This window comes from Rhamphochromis longiceps, linkage group LG20 (genome assembly GCF_057381845.1).
Source record: "Rhamphochromis longiceps isolate RC_006_pf linkage group LG20, R_longiceps_female_GT1.1, whole genome shotgun sequence".
NCBI lineage: Eukaryota > Metazoa > Chordata > Actinopteri > Cichliformes > Cichlidae > Rhamphochromis > Rhamphochromis longiceps.
In genome coordinates, this window is record NC_140576.1 from 9,119,592 (window position 1) to 9,137,426 (window position 17,835).

Here is a 17,835-nt window from a genome sequence, read left to right on the forward strand (position 1 = left end):
GCTGCCATGCCACTCAGTGCTAAGTCTCATGTCCCTGAAATGTTTTTTTTATTATGGAAGAAATTTTGAAACAGCTTGTACTGTATACACCATACTATTATTAAATTATGGATTTTTTAGGGGCCAGTGTTGTGGGTATATACCAGGCAATAAATATACTGGCTTTAAGGGACTAGAGAGTGGTTTAAAAAACAGACCATGTAGTGATAGCTCAATACAATCAGAATCAACCCTATGTTTGCTGTCCTATAATCCATTTCTCTGTCAGCTTTAAGTCTTGTGCTGTTCAGTCTCTGCTTGGTGAATGAACTTGTAGGTTTTTGTTGAGTCACCCTTTTCTCTATAAAACACACACACAAATACACACTGACACTCAGTGTCTCTGTTTTTCTGGTAAATATGTTTGTTTTTTCATCTCCACTTCAGAATAGAAAAGGTTGTTTCTTTGACCGACAGACTTTGTGTAGGAAAGACAAACAGGGTCGCTTAAGGGCCACTTCCCTTTCAAGAGCGGAAATGAAAATGTCGCGAGAGAAAAAAGAAGAGAATCGACAAAAGACAAAAAAAGAGAGCGGAAAAACAAAACAACAGAGGAGCGAGGATATGGGTAGAGACAGACAGGCAACAAAATGTTAGACAGTCAGCAAAAAGAGCAGGAGCAAGAGAATTTTTTTTACAAATTGCAAAGGTCAATGATAGAAAATAAGCACAGATAGAAAACTGGAGAAAAAATAGAGGCAGACAGATATTTCTTCACAGACGGAGTATCCACAAGAAGAAAATTTTTCGATGAGAGGAGAAATAGACGGAAACATTTGTCAGTCTCCATTGTGACGCTGAAGCTCAGAGTAAATCAACATTTTTCATTTGAACAAAACCCGTTCAGTTAATAACAGCACATGTAATAAAAAAAGAATAAACAGAATAAAACATAATTCTTTGCACATGCATTGTGTTCGTTGTGGGGTGCGTTGTGTGAACGCTTCATACTGTACGCTAGTGTACACACTGGAGGCTAGTTAGAGCTGCAACTCTTTGGGGTTTTGAATTAAGACATGAACACAAAGTTAGTGTTTTAGCAATCCATTACGTGTTGATTCACTTGTCTTAATTTGTTAATGTGCTTAAAATTAGCTGAATTAAAGAAAAAGTATTTATATCTGGAATGGTTAACTCTGTCACCTCATACCAAGAAGGCCCTGGGTTAAAATCCCCTTACCTGTGCACCTTCTCTCCAAGTACTCTGACTTCATCCTACAGTCTGATGCATGTTAGGGTGGTTGGTCATTCAAAATTACCCACAGGTTTTACTGTGAACGTGAACGATTGTTTGAATCTCTGTTGTCTCTGAGATAGACTGGCGACCTGTTTAAGGCGTACTGCGTATTACCTCGGATAGGCTATAGATAGCTGCCTCCGACCCCTCCCACCCCCAAAACCTCGAGAAGATGGATGGATAGATGGATTGAGACTCACATGCAAAAATGTTTTAATGCTTCACCACTAAATATCCAAAAGTCAGAAATATTTTTTTCTTTGAATGCTTAATGCTGTACATGTCAGTAAGACTCACTTCAAATATTCACTACAGAATCATGATGTGTGTGTGTGTGTGTGTGTGTGTGTGTGTGTGTGTGTGTGTGTGTGTGTGTGTGTGTGTGTGTGTGTGTGTGTGTTGGCTAGCTACAGCCAGCTCTGTTCTGTTAATTTGTTTATGCCTGTGGATGTTCAGAGTCCAGTGAATGAATATATAATTCTTTTGCTGGTTTTTAAAGTTGCTGCTGCCATTGTTTCTCTGGCAGTGAAGAGATAATTGATTCTGGTAGAATCAGTAAAAATTTATAGGCTTAATTCTCCACTCATCCACTCATTTAATAGTACTTTAAATAAAAAAACAAAACAAAGCTGTGTTTGGTATCCCAGCGCTGCTCATTTCATTTTCTTTTCCACAGCTGCAGAAAATATATTTGAATGAACCATGAGGCTTAAAGTTGTGGTCAGAAATTAACATGTACTCATTGTGGGGAACGTCATACTATCTATCTATCTATCTATCTATCTATCTATCTATATATATATATATATATATATATATATATATATATATATATATATATATATATATATATATATATATATATATATATATATATATATATATATTAGGGGTGCAACGATACACAAAATTCACAGTTCGGTTCGGTTCGATACTTTGGTGTCACGGTTCGATATTTTTTCGATACAAAAAAAATGTTCATGCCTTTTTAATTTGTCATTCATTAAAATTATAAATATATATTTTAACTCAAAAGTACAGTTTTTAAATTTAATGTTGCTGAAACAAAAGTAATTAAAAAAATAAATATATCTCAGGGCTCTCAAAATTTCAAAATCCCTGGTAGCCCTTTGGGCAGGGACTCTTCAGTTTTTGGTAGCCCAAAATAAATTTAAGTAGCCTGAATAAAAAAGAGAGCAATTTTTTGATTGATGTTTTGTTTCCTTTACAATATTATACATTAAAGTATAATATTGTAAAGGAAACAAAACATTAATCAAAAAATTGTTGAAAAACAAATTACAACATTGTATAAAAATTACAATCATCAACTCAAATACTTGGTTCTAATTGAACAGAAATTTCTATGAACTTGTAAGAACTGTGTAGGACATGAATCAGTCTGTGTCAGATCCTGAATTTGAAATTTCCACTGAAGTCACGGGTAAGAGACAAGTGGAACCAAGATCTAGGCCATTTGCTTTTTGAAGTTTGCAAAGACTGCTAAATTTTGCCAGTGGTAGTTCACTCTTTGCAACATAGTACACTGTTCTAAACAGATTTTTCAGGTTTATTTTGAGTATGTTATTTGCAATTGGTGTTTGTTCTGGGAAAGATATTGCAGACTGAGCAATAATGCATTTCTTGGATTTCTCATGGGTTCTAATGGGGGCCTTTCTTAAAATGACTGGTCCCAGTAACAAAGGCGCTTGTCGACTCAGAAATCGAGAGAAAACCAACAACACACCTGGCAGAACATTATGTTATTTACACGGGTGCACATAAGTGGTCCGCATGTGCGCATTCGCTGTCAAAATAAAAGACGCGCACCAGATAAGAAGTTGCAAAGCACTGTTTTTGTCCGCTAGAGTGGGATTTTCACGGCACATTCCGCACCACATCTCTGTGCGTTCATCATTTGTTTGAAGCCAGCTCACCTCCTGCAACCACTTTTCCGAGAATACGTGCTTCTTTTGTGGTTCGGACTCCTGACATCCTGCTGCTTTTACACACACACACCCACACATAACGGTCAGCGATTCTCTGCGCGATCAACCTCTCATATGTTTAAGCTTGCTGCGGGAGATTTCACTTGTCATGTTTGCATAGTAAGCTAACAATTGATAAGACGATGTCAGAGGAATTGGTGCGCAAATTATCATCACTCACCAATTAGTGCTGTCGCTCTCTATACACAGTTCACGCGATTGCAAAGTGAAAGCAAAAAAACAAGCGCAAATTCAAACGCGATTTCAATATGTCACATATTGACAGTGGCTCATCGATGCCAATGACATAATTACCCAGCTACATTTCCGAAAGAATGCAAAAGCATTGACATATATATATATATATATATATATATATATATATATATATATATATATATATATATATATATATATATATATATATATATACATATACATGGAAGGACAGGCCCCTGCATGGTATGTACCACCGGCAGATAGAGGAGGTGGCTGATATCCAGAAATCCTACCAGTGGCTGGACAAAGCTGGACTGAAAGACAGCACAGAGGCACTAATCATGGCAGCACAAGAACAAGCTCTGAGTACAAGATCCATAGAGGCTGGGGTCTATCACACCAGGCAAGACCCCAGGTGCAGGCTGTGTAAAGATGCCCCAGAGACAATCCAGCACATAACAGCAGGGTGCAAGATGCTAGCAGGCAAGGCATACATGGAACGCCATAACCAAGTGGCCGGCATAGTGTACAGGAACATCTGTGCCGAGTATAACCTGGAAGTCCCGAGGTCAAAATGGGAGATGCCCCCAAGGGTGGTGGAGAATGACCGAGCTAAGATCCTGTGGGACTTCCAGATACAGACGGACAAAATGGTGGTGGCTAACCAACCGGACATAGTGGTGGTAGACAAACAGAAGAAGACGGCCGTAGTGATCGATGTAGCGGTTCCGAATGACAGCAATATCAGGAAGAAGGAACACGAGAAGCTGGAGAAATACCAAGGGCTCAGAGAAGAGCTGGAGAGGATGTGGAGGGTGAAGGTAACGGTGGTCCCCGTGGTAATCGGAGCACTAGGTGCGGTGACTCCCAAGCTAGGCGAGTGGCTCCAGCAGATCCCGGGAATAACATCGGAGATCTCTGTCCAGAAGAGCGCAGTCCTGGGAACAGCTAAGATACTGCGCAGGACCCTCAAGCTCCCAGGCCTCTGGTAGAGGACCCGAGCTTGAAGGATAAACCGCCCGCAGGGGCGTGCTGGGTGTTTTTTTTTTTATATATATATATATATATATATATATATATATATATATATACACACATATATGTATATATATATATTTTTTTTTATTTATTGTTTACACTATTTAATTTGTAAAATATGTGTACACATAAAATATGTGTACACACACACACACACACACACACACACACACACACACACACGTAGAAAAATATTCAGTATACACATCCAGAAATGCATATACTATTATATATTGTACATATATTTATTAGTTTCAGATGTAGCCATTCTTGTATTTTGCTTGTTTACATTATTGTATTTTGCACAACTCTGTTGCTTGTGAAGCTCGCACACAAGAATTTCACTCACATGTGCTGTACAAATGTACCTGCACATGTGATGTGACAATAAAAGTGATTTGATTTGATTTGAGTCCATGATGATGTAAAACTCACTGTGGACAGTCGCGCTGGTGTTACAGCAGATTCTAAATCACGGCAGGCTTGAGGAGTAGTTGTTCCCAGGTTGTTCCTGAACATCCTAACCAATTTCCTCTCATCTGAGGGTGAGAGTTTGGGTGTCCTTCCAGATTTTGGCAAAGCGATGACATCCAAATAACATGTAGTTATGGACAATTGTTTGAACTGATGATCCTGGAAGCTGCAGTTGTTTAGAAATGGCTCCAAGAGACATTTGAAACTTGAGTAAATCTACAACTCTCATTCTTAGATCTTCACTGAGTTTATTTGACTTTTCAATTGTTCTGAGTGGCAGTCAGTTTACCGAGTGCTGTTAAACAATTCCTTTTTATGCCTGCAAAGAGAAAATACCAGCTGTAGTCAACTGTGATCACTAATGAGAAGTTAATTGGCCTTGGCCTTTCCAAGTTAAAAATAGAGTCTTTAGCCTGACTAATTAAAAGCTTTAAGTGAATGCATCTTTATATTTAAGCCTGCATGTTTACTTTTAACCCTGTTTAGACAAGAGAAAATCAAAGTAAACTCAGACCAAAGCAATAATCATTATTTTTTCTTACTTATTACAACAATACATACAGTGTTGCCTTTGTAGACAAAAAGTTTTTAGTCTTTGTCTGACCTATATGCAAGAAATAGAAACAAATAAATGGCAATGTTTTGGTGTTTCAGTACAGAGTGATTTAGTCCCAGCAATAATCAGCCATGAACTTATTATCCTATATACAGATAATACAAGCATCCTGGAAGGACTGCCATACAGTAGATGTGTTAACTGGGCATATTTTAATGTAATCTCGACTGTTACCCACAAATAAATGTAATTCTGCTTAAGAACCTAGATTAATGTAGACAATGTAAGCTACTTATGAAAACATTTGCAACAATGTTTACTGCTGGAACACTGCCTTCCAGAGAAGCCCACTGTTTATTTGTTTATGACACTTGTGCCTTAGTATAATTTTGGTTATGGTGAGTGTAAGAAACAATATCCTGACCAAATTCCTTAAATATCAGTTAACCTGCAGTGCCAGTGTGCTGTCACTTTTTGGGAAGGTTGAATGAATTTCTGTTTTAGAGATTTTAACAGAAACGTCTGATTTTGACTTTTTTTCCTTTGCTTTGTCTCTTCTAGGGGTCCAATGGGTTCAGTGGGTAGTCCCAAGCCTGGCATGCAACAAGGAGGCCATGGAGGAGGAGGAATGGGAGGAGGAGGGATGGGTGGAATGGGAGGAGGTGGGATGGGAGGAATGGGAGGAATGGGAGGAGGAGGAATGGGTGGAATGGGAGGAGGTGGGATGGGAGGAATGGGAGGAGGCGGGATGGGGGGAATGGGAGGAGTTATGGGAGGAATAGGTGGAGGCGGGATGGGGGGAATGGGAGGAGGGATGGGAGGAATGGGAGGATTAGGTGGAGGAGGGATGGGGGGAATGGGAGGAGGAATGGGGGGAATAGCAGGAGGAATGGGGGGAATGGGAGGAGGAATGGGCAGTGGAGGAATAGGGCCAAGAGCTGGTGAGCCTTACCGCCTGGCCACTCACGAAGCTCCTACCTCTCCTAGACATATGCAGTCCAGCCAGGCCTCTGGAATGGGGCAGGGCCCAGGGTCTGGTCAAGGGATGGGTCACGGTCCAGCTGGGTCTAGCATGGGGGGTCATGGAGGTCAAAGTCCTGGTCAACATGCCTCTCGCCGAAACCTCCAAGTTGACTTCAGTGGTTCCGGCGGCTCCAGGACAGGTCGGTCTCCTTCTTTGTCTCCTGACCGTGGTGTGACACCCACCTCACCATACTCAGTGCCACAGATAGCACCCATGCCGAGCAGCAAGCTGTGCCCAGTGTGCACCACCACAGAGCTGTCTAACCCACCGGCTGTACCCAACTACAACACCTGCACCCAGTGCAAGGCCACTGTCTGCAACCAGTGTGGATTCAACCCCAACCCCCACCTCACTGAGGTAGGTCAGATTTAACAGTCAAGAGGTGCTTGCATGACCATTTGTTTGCTTTAAGATATCACTATATATGCATCAATAGAATAAATAATATGATCAGGCTCATTACTAATTGTTTAGGTAATTATCAAATTAATACTATTGGTGGACAGAAGGCAATCCTTCAGTTTTAAATGTTTAGAAATAACAGAAAAAAAGGGGGCCACGCAGTTAAACTCTGAATGTTGAAGAATGGATCGAACAGAGAGATGGTTTCAGATGTTTTTTCTGGCCTGTTGAGTCAGTGAATGAAAAGAAGTACAGATATGGAGAGGGAGTGAGAGAAGTTTTTGCTTGAAGAGGCACTTCTTTTTTGACCAATAAAACACATTTGAATTGGATCAGATTGAACTGATGTGAGTGACCGAAAGAAGGGAGTAAATGCAGTGATCAAAGAAATGGGAGAAATGGCTTAAGGTGAGGGCAGTGTTGGGCCCGGAAGTGTGAAAGAATAAAGTTATATTTTCTCAGAAATACATGTCATTTATATAAAAACAGTGAGCAGTTTGAGTAAGCAGTACAAAGGCTGCATGAAGAACTTTATTTGTGATAGACTGTGCATATGTAGATTCATCAAGTGACAGCACTTCCTTGGTGCCAGAATCTCCATTAGTGTGCTAAGACATGACACATGGGTCACAAATGAGACTCAACTTAGGTGTGATGTGAAGACAGAAGGCCAAGGATTCTTGTATTTTGCAGTCAAAAGACAAGTTGAAAGGATGGATTAGTGCGATGTTCAGAGGTGTATGTAGGGATGAGGAGGAGGAAAAAGGTTAAGAGTCTCGTTTTGATTGAGAGGTCGATGCTCGCCTTTGGTGATGGGGTCAAACTATCAGCCTCTTGTCAGCATCTGATGACTAATATCAAATATCAACATCTCTGAGCAGAAAGACTTTAGACAGAGAGCACAACCTCACTAGATTCAAAAGCATAAGGCTCTCTCTGATATATTAGCCATGCCGACACTCATTGATTCCCACTGTTGTCAGATACAGGCGCTTCTCATTCACAGACACCACAACAAACACTCCGCTGAATTAAACAAACAACTGTGTTTGTGTTGTTGTGACTCATTTTTCATTTGCTTTGGCACACTGAAACCAGAAGTATGTACCTAGTACATCATTCACCCCCATTGCTCCATGCTAACAAATTAGCATAGTAAATGGCTAATTATATTCAGGGTTAGAACACTCACAGATTGTGCTGGCAAGTAAAAGTCTTCTTTCTGTTTTTAAAAAAAAGGAAACTAATACAGCTTAGTAAATGTGGAATCCTGTTCATTATCACTAACACTTGCTGTGTCGTCATACTTTTACGTCACAAAACACATCCTTTAAAATGTGTTAGCCTGGAGCTGGTGGTTGCATAATACATAGTCAGAACAAAGATGATTTTAGAGCTTATATGCAGGGTGTCAGCTTCCTGTGAAGGATACAGTGTTAATGTTAAGTAATTATCAGCATAGCCTGTCAAGGTTTTACCGCTGTTGTGTGTTTTTTGAGCTCTCCTACTCTATTTGTAGGATAGCAACTTCTGTCAGGCTCGTATGTGATAATTTTTTGTACGAAACTTAGATCAGATTTGCAGATCCTCTACTTGCGGTCCAGTGTGTGTATGTGAAGGAAAGAGAGAGTGGTCAAAGGAGCTTGCAAAGAAAAGCGTCTGGACTTCTTTAAGTTGCTTGAAGACGTTTCACCTCTCATCCGAGAAGCTTCTTCAGTTCTAAGGTCAATTGGTGGAAAGAGAGAGTGAGTAGTACATGTTGATAACAGTGGATTGTGCTAATGAAGCTAATGAAGTGGGGAAAGGCAGAGATTGATAAGCCACAGACTTGTTATATATTAAAAAAACACAAAATACACATGTATACACTCACATAGCTTCACACATACAACAACACTACATAGACAGACTGTCACACGCATACTGTCTGTGGACACTCACTGATGTTGGCACTCACCCTAACTTTAACCTCAAACAGCCCTTTATGGAAAACGCACACACACGTGCGCGCGCACACGCACACACACGCACACACACACACACACACACACGTACATCCTTCATGCATTAAACCTGTGCAATAAATTGTGATGTTAATCAGTTGAAGGAACCAACAGAGATTTGCTGTAGAGAAAATATAACTCAACAGCATAAAACTCAATATACTTAGGTGAAGAAGCCCTTTATTATCTTCTATATATCTGTAGAATGGTAGAGATGGAGGGAAAACATGTTGCATCTGTTTGCTGCATTTGAGTCACAAACCCTCCATCTTGTACCGATTAATTCTCTGGTCCTGCTGTTGTTTGGGTTTGTATGAATTATGGATCAGCTCTCTTCTCCTGTTAACATTCTCACTGTTTTCAATGTCCCTGCAAGTCAATGGTCCCACAGTTCTGTCCTGCAAACCTTATTAATGCAAAGCAAATTACAATATTAATATGACTTATTTACTAACAACAGCATGAGATTAGTAAGCATAAGCATAAAAAAATAAAACATTTAAATGCCATAATTAAACAAATATGCTCCATAACATCCAATAATGCACAAAGCGAACACTGACGACTGTCTGTCACTCCTTAAATATTTTTCGGGTTTATTATATTGAAATCCACACATTTCTTTCCCACCCTTTTAGGAAAAAAAAATACACACTGAAGGTTTTCTGCTTCCACTGAGATATCTAGACTCATACAAAAAAAAAAAACAACTCTTCCTTTACTTCTGTGTGTGAAGGGATCCAGCCATGTTATGTCTGCAGATATAGATTAATACCTAATCTAAACATTATCCACTAATATCACTTCTAATCAGTGTACCATGTACCCTAGTAATCCGACAAGCAGGGCTATGCTCCATATCTGCTGTGCTATGTTCTGATTTGATTTGCATAATTTAACATTAAACAGATGCAGCCAGGCAAGGAAAGAGATTATTTTAGCTATATTAGGAATCAGCTATGTTTTATTATGGGTATTTACGAACAGAAAATACCACATGAAAGCTAGAATACAATTAATAAAGGCGTGTTTTTTATATTTTATGATTAATTATATTTTAATAGGAAAAGGAGAAGACAGGAAAAATAAATGGCACAAAAAGGCACAAGACATTTTCTCGCTCAAAGTTTTAATTCTTTACACCTGTATGTTGAGGCTTAACCAAATTGTTTTATTCAAAAAAATGCAGAAAAGTACTTTAACTGAGCGAGTCGTCTTATAGAGAACTCCAAGTTGCATATCTGATCTCACACTGAGAACACCAAACCAGGAGAGAGACATCAATTATCCAGCCAAAGAGCAGGATGAGCGAGAGATTATGATCGATGTATCTAATTCAAGAAGGTGGCATTTATGAAACTTGGCTTTCATGCCATTAATTGGCATTTGTGCACAATGATGAGTCATTTGGAATCATGCACTGAATATACAAACTGTGGATTATATTGTCATGTCAGCGGGCTGTATTTCTTTTGCAAATGGTATAGCACTTTTGCATTAGTGTAATAATTACCTACCCATCTGCACACTAGGAAAGCGACTAAATTCTTACTCAACTAAATGAGGGGAAAAAAGTAGACTAATTGACTAGTCTAAAACTAAGAAACACTAAAATATTTAGTTAAATGTCAAAACCGTTTAATGGAAAATGTCAAAAACTGATAAGAAAGGCGTTTTAAGCCATTTATGACATTCTTCGATAACGAATCATGTTGATTAACTGTGCGTCACCTTGCATTGTGCATTATCAACATTACATGTTATGATCCAGACAGCGAAGAAGAAAAATACTTATATATATGATATGAAAAAATATAAATGTAATATATGTTCATGTATTTCTAAAATATGAGAACATCTGGAAGATGAATAAATCGCGACTTGCTGTGCATTATTAATGATGCAGATTGTTGAAAATTCATGACAACCACTTGAACAAGGTAAAATCTAACATAACACATTAGTGTGTGAATGTGTGTGTGAATGGGTGGATGACTGGTTGTGTAAAGCGCTTTGGGGTCCTTAGGGACTAGTAAAGCGCTATACAAATACAGGCCATTTTACCATAACAAATCAAGAAAACATCGAGCTATTTTCTTCCGCTTATCTGTCAGTCAGGTCGTGGTGGCAGCAGGGAAACCCAAACTTTCCTCTTGCCACTTCCCCCAGCTTATCCGGGGAAATGTCGAGTGTTTCCCAGGACAGCTGACAGATGTAATCGCTCCAGCATACCCGGGTCTATGTTGTGGCCTCTGGCTGATAAAACATGCCTGGTCTGAAGACTTTACCCAGGAGATGATGGAGTTAGCCGTATCCTTTCGATGTGGAAGAGTAGCGGCTCTACGCTGAACCCCTCCCAAATGAATAATCTCATCACCCTATCGCTAAGGAACAGCCCATCCACCTTTCAGAGAAAACTCATTTCCGCTGCTTGTATCCGTGACCTTGTACTAATAGTGGTAACAAAAGGATAGGCCAAGATTCACAGATTTATGGGGTTTCTCAACAGTGATTCACCATCTAGTTGCAGATACTGTAGCTGCATGACATTTAGGACACGATAGTTTACCGGCATTGGGCATCAGTTAAAATTAGCTAGATTAAATGACCAGTAAGTCTACATACATATATGTCTTAATTTCTTAATTCGATTAACCTTTCATGTTAATCAAAGTTTCTTTTAGTTGTTCTAACTCTCTTATCAATAGGAGTCCATTCAGTTCTGATAGCTTGATTTAATTTGGTCGGATTCAGTTTACCCAATGCTTTCACTCACTGTACGTGCAAAGTGGCTGATTATGAATACTCAATAACACTTCAATGAGTTACCAAAAAAACTCCAACAGAAAAAATTTGAATGGTGAAAATTAAACTGACTGTTTACTGATTTACAAGAAAATAATTTGAATTCATAATCCAGTGTGTAATCAATTCACGGCTTAAGTCCTCTGCACGCTTCAGTAACAGAAAATATTGTCAAGGCGTGCTGTGTGGTAGGTGGAGAGCATACCCAAAATGTAGGAACCCTCAGACTAAAGTAAACTCAAAGTGCAGCTTTATTAGCTAGCACCAGCAAGTTTAACGAAAACACAAGGTGAGTACACAACATCGAGGAGTACAACAATGACATGATGAAGACCAGAGGGAAACTGAGGACTTTAATACGCACACGAGGTAACTAGGAAGATGCAAAACAGCTGGGCAAAAGAAGGCACAAGTGAACTTAGTCAGACAGGGGAAGCAAAACTGAATACAAGCGGGACAAGAAACTATCAAAATAAAACAGGATGCTACCATTAAGGCTGAGACATACAGACTTGACAAACACAAAGGGAGAATAAACAGAGACATGACTGGGGAAACAGACAAAGAATACACAGAAAAAAGACAATCAAAACTATAAGACTTTAACCACAAACCCTTAAAAATAAACAAAAAAGAAAATACAAAACTAAGAATACTCATCAAATCAAATCACTTTTATTGTCACATCGCATTACTGGTACACTGGTACAGCACATGTGAGGGAAGTTCTTGTGTGCAAGCTTCACAAGCAATAGTGGTGTACAAAATATAAGATATATATGTATATATATATGTATATATATAAATATGGAATGATAAATAGGGGAATGACCCGCCAATTTCCGGGGGCGAGGTCACTGAGGCAGTTAAACTATTCCTTGGTGGCAGAGCCCCTGGTGTTGATGAGGTCCGTCCCGAGTTCCTGAAGGCTCTGGACGTTGTAGGGCTGTCCTGGTTGACACGCCTCAGCAATGTTGCGTGGAGATCAGGGGCAGTACCTGTGGACTAACAGACCGGGGTGTTGGTCCCCATCTTTAAGAAAGGGGGCCGGAGGGTGTGTTCCAACTACAGGGGGATCACACTCCTCAGCCTCCCTGGGAAAGTCTATGCCAGGGTGCTGGAAAGGAGAGTTCGTCCGCTAGTCGAACCTCGGATACAGGAGGAACAATGCGTTTTTCGTCCTGGTCGCGGAACACTGGACCAGCTCTTTATCCTCTCGAGGATACTTGAGGGTGCATGGGAGTTTGCCCAACCAGTCTACATGTGTTTTGTGGACTTGGAGAAGGCATTCGACCGTGTCCCTCGGGGTGTCCTGTGGGAGGTGTTGCGGGAGTATGGGGTGTCTGGCCCATTGCTTCTAGGCGCAGCCAAGTGGCAGAGGGCTTTCGCTTTGGTGGCCTCAGAATCTCATCTCTGATTTTTGCGGATGATGTGGTTCTGTTGGCTTCATCGGGTGAGGGCCTCCAGCTCGCACTGGAACGGTTCGCAGCCGAGTGTGAAGCAGCGGGAATGAGAATCAGCACCTCCAAATCTGAGGCCATGGTTCTCAGCCGGAAAAGGGTGGAGTGCCCACTCCGGGTCGGGGATGAGTTCCTGCCCCAAGTGGAGGAGTTCAAGTATCTCGGGGTCTTGTTCGCGAGTGATGGGAGAAGGGAGCCGGAGATCGACAGATGGATTGGGGCTGCAGCTGCAGTAATGCGGATGCTGCACCGGTCCGTCGTGGTGAAGAGGAAGCTGAGTGTAAAAGCGAAGCTCTCAATTTACCGGTCGATCTACGTCCCTACCCTCACCTATGGCCACGAGCTGTGGGTAGTGACCGAAAGAACGAGATCGCGGATACAAGCGGCAGAAATGAGCTTCCTCCGAAGGGTGGCTGGCCTCTCCCTTAGAGATAGGGTGAGAAGTTCGGCCATCCGGGAGGGGCTCAGAGTAGAGCAGCTGCTGCTCCACATTGAAAGAAGCCAGCTGAGGTGGTTCGGGCATCTGACAAGGATGCCCCCTGGGTGCCTCCTGGGTGAGGTGTTCCAGGCATGTCCCACCGGGAGGAGGCCCCGGGGCAGACCCAGGACACGCTGGAGAGATTATATCTCTCGGCTGGCCTAGGAACGCCTTGGTGTTCCCCCGGATAAGCTGTAGGAGGTGGCTGGGGAGAGGGAGGTCTGGGCCTCTTTGCTTATTAAGCTGCGGGGCAGCAGCCTAAGATAAAGCGGATGAAGATGGATGGATGGATGGATGGAATGATAAATATGCAAGGAATGGTATGAATACATGTACAATAAAAAGAATGTATGCAGATTACTAAATATGCATACCAGATATATATGTGTATATATAAAAAAAATCAAAAAAACACCCAGCACGCCCCTGCGGGCGGTTTATCCTTCAAGCTCGGGTCCTCTACCAGAGGCCTGGGAGCTTGAGGGTCCTGCGCAGTATCTTAGCTGATCCCGGGACTGCGCTCTTCTGGACAGAGATCTCCAATGTTGTTCCCGGGATCTGCTGGAGCCACTCGCCTAGCTTGGGAGTCACCGCACCTAGTGCTCCGATTACCACGGGGACCACCGTTACCTTCACCCTCCACATCCTCTCGAGCTCTACTCTGAGCCCTTGGTATTTCTCCAGTTTCTCGTGTTCCTTCTTTCTGATGTTGCTGTCATTCGGAACTGCTACATCGATCACTACGGCCGTCTTCTTCTGTTTGTCTACCACCACTATGTCCGGTTGGTTAGCCACCACCATTTTTTTCACCACCAGCTCGGTCATTCTCCACCACCCTTGGGGGCGTATCCCATTTTGACTTCGGAACTTTCAGGCCATATTCGGCACAGATGTTTCTGTATACTATGCCGGCCACTTGGTTATGGCGTTCCATGTATGCCCTGCCTGCTAGCATCTTGCACCCTGCTGTTTTGTGCTGGATTGTCTCAGGGGCATCTTTACACAGCCTGCACCTGGGGTCTTGCCTGGTGTGATAGACCCCAGCCTCTATGGATCTTGTACTCAGAGCTTGTTCTTGTGCTGCCATGATTAGTGCCTCTGTGCTGTCTTTCAGTCCAGCTTTGACCAGCCACTGGTAGGATTTCTGGATATCAGCCACCTCCTCTATCTGCCGGTGGTACATATCGTGCAGGGGCCTGTCCTTCCATGATGTTTCCTCGTCTCCCTCCTCTTTCTTGGGTTTCTGCTGCCTGAGGTATTCACTGAGCACTCGGTCAGTTGGGGCCATCTTCCCAATGTATTCTTGGATGTTCATTGTCTCATCAATGTTGCCTTCTGGTAGCTCGATCCCCTCAGTTCTGACTACCTTCCCTCTCTTTGTTATCATCCGACTACACTTCTCCAATAACATCCCAATGTCATTGCTGTATATCCTGGTAGTGTGGATCAGTGAATCAATGTCTCGTTCACTCTTGGCATACAGCTTGATGTCATCCATGTACAGGAGGTGGCTGACAACTGCTCCGTTCCGTAGTCGGTATCCGTAGCCAGTCTTGTTAATGATCTCACTGAGGGGGTTCAGGCCTATGCAGAACAGCAGTGGGGACAGAGCATCTCCTTGGTAGATCCCGCACTTGATGGTGACTTGTGCTATGGGCTTGGAGTTGGCCTGTAGTGTTTTATGCCACATCCCCATTGAGTTCCTGATGAAGGCTCTTAGGGTCCTGTTGGTCTTGTACAATTCTAGGCATTCCAGTATCCAGCTGTGGGGCACTGAGTCATAGGCCTTCTTGTAATCAATCCAGGTAGCGCACAGGTTGGTCAGCCTGGTCTTGCAGTCTCGGCTGACTGTTCTGTCTACCAGTAGCTGGTGTTTTGCGCCTCTGGTATTCTTGCCAATCCCTTTCTGTGCCCCGCTCATGTATTGACCCATGTGCCTGTTTATCTTAGCCGATATGATGCCTGACAGGAGCTTCCATGTAGTACTGAGGCAGGTTATTGTTGGATGGGACCGGTCCCTTCTTGGGGTACTTGGGGATCAGGACCGTCCGACCTTCGGTTAGCCATTCCGGGTGTCTCTCGTCAACTAGCAGCTGGTTCATTTGTGCTGCCAGACGTTCGTGGAGTGCAGTCAGCTTCTTCAGCTGTAGGCGTGAACCATGTCGGGGCCTGGTACTGTCCAACTCTTCATACTAGAGACCCTTGCTTGGATGTCCGCCACCGTGATGGTTACTGGACCCTGTTTGGGGAGGTTGCTATGGTCTGCCCTCAGATCCACTAGCCACTGAGCATTGCCGTTATGGGTTGCGTCCTTCTCCCATATGCTCTTCCAATATTGCTCCATCTCCAGCCTTGGTGGTGCTGTTCTCTTATTGTTCCCTTGCCACTGAGAGTACACCTTTGCTGGTTCTGTGGAGAACAGCTGGTTTATTCTCCTGCCTTCTATCTCTCTGGTGTACCTCCTCAAGCAGCTGGCCAAGGCTGTGAGTCTTTGCTTGGCAGTTTCCAAGGCCTCAGGTATGGACAGCTTGCTGTATTTCTTATGCACCTTCTTTGTTGCACCTTTCTGCAACTCCGTTAGTTGGCTAACCTCCTTCCGTGCTACTTTGATCTTGCCCTCTAGCCTCCTTCTCCATGGAGGGTACTGCTCCTTGTGGCTGTTCAACTTGTAGCCAAGCATCTCACTGATTACTGCTGCCGTATTGTAGATCAGCTTGTTAGTGTCGGTAATCATGGCTGTAGGTATCATTCATAGTGCTGCATTAACATCATCGAGCAGACCTTCTGAGGGTACTTCACGTAATCTTGGTAACCGGCTACGGGGGATCCAGGTTTCAAGCTTGGCCATGATCCTATCTTTCAGGTCAGTTCCTCTCGCACTCAACGATCCTTCTCCTATCGTACTTGGGGCTTTGTACCCAATTTCGGGTGCAAATTCTCCCCCCTGACCTGGCGTCCTGGCTGCCCCTTGCCGTAGCATTTATGTTGTACCTCGTCAATCTCTAGCTGTGAGAGCAGTCCCTTCTTTCGAATGTTGGAACACTGAGCTACTAGTTGTTTCGCCGTCATTGTGGATGTTGGGTATCGAAGAATCCATAGGTCCCTCATCCTATTCATGTAACCCCTTTTGTTTCATATGTTAGGCTATGCCCTCTCTATTTTTGGTAATTCCACACCGGTGGAATCACAAACAAAACACGCAATAAGAGGCTCTAATGCGTGTTTTTCAATCTCGCGGCCCATGTCACCCCTACTTGCGGCCCACATAATGTCGTGAAGTAATACTTTTAAAAATTATTATTCAAAAAATTATTTAACATAAAGGCAATAGGCAGAGTGTTACGGGCATCACCCTAAAGAATGTAGCTTCATGGGCAGTGTAGTCCATGCTGCAGGGAGAATGGACTGCCATACCCGTTATGTGTCTGTGAGCACGAGGGAGAGAGAAAAAGGACAGTCAAAAAGTACAAGCAGAAACGGGAGATGGAAGCATGTAAATATAATAATAACCACTGCAGCTAAAAAGAGTGCCTGACGAGCCCAGTTACTCATTTTATATTAAGATTTAAAAATCTAGTTGGTATTGGTATGGCGAGTAACCCTCAGTAATAGTAATAAATCACACAGCAATAGTACATTCATGTAGATGTAAAAGGCATGATAATATATTAAGTAATCCAAAGTATTCAGAATACGTTACTCTCATTGAGTTTGGGGCATGTATTCTGTAATCTGTAGTGGAATACATTTTAAAAGTAACCTTCCCAACACTAGAAGTGTCTATGAAGTGTAGTCAGTTTTCAGCAGTCTGGTGGCCTGATGGAAAAAGCTGTCCCTCAGTCTGCTGGTTCGGGACTGGATACTGCAGTACCTCCTGCCTGACAGAAGTAGTCTGAACAGTCTCGGGTGACTGGAGTCTTTGATGATCCTCCCCGCTTTCCTCAGGCAAAACTTGCAGTTCTTTCTCTGTGTATGCTTGCTGCTCACTTTCCTTCATTGAAAATGTCTTGAATTGGTTTTTGGTCATTGAAAACTGTGACCTGTTTACCAAAGATGTAATGATGAAACTTGGTGCAAACGTGGACGATATACAGCATTTCCTTTTCTATTTG

At 42.4% G+C, this 17,835-nt stretch overlaps 1 protein-coding gene across 1 annotated transcript in view; it reads left to right on the forward strand.

The window, feature by feature from the left end:
• The first annotated feature begins 6,344 nt into the window (after window positions 1-6,344).
• bsna (bassoon presynaptic cytomatrix protein a) overlaps window positions 6,345-17,835 on the forward strand; it is a 128,805-nt gene continuing 117,314 nt past the window's right edge. The window contains exon 1 of the mRNA XM_085393462.1: window positions 6,345-6,932. Within this exon, the coding sequence (XP_085249588.1) occupies window positions 6,345-6,932 (588 nt within the window). The remainder of the gene's footprint in view (window positions 6,933-17,835) is intronic.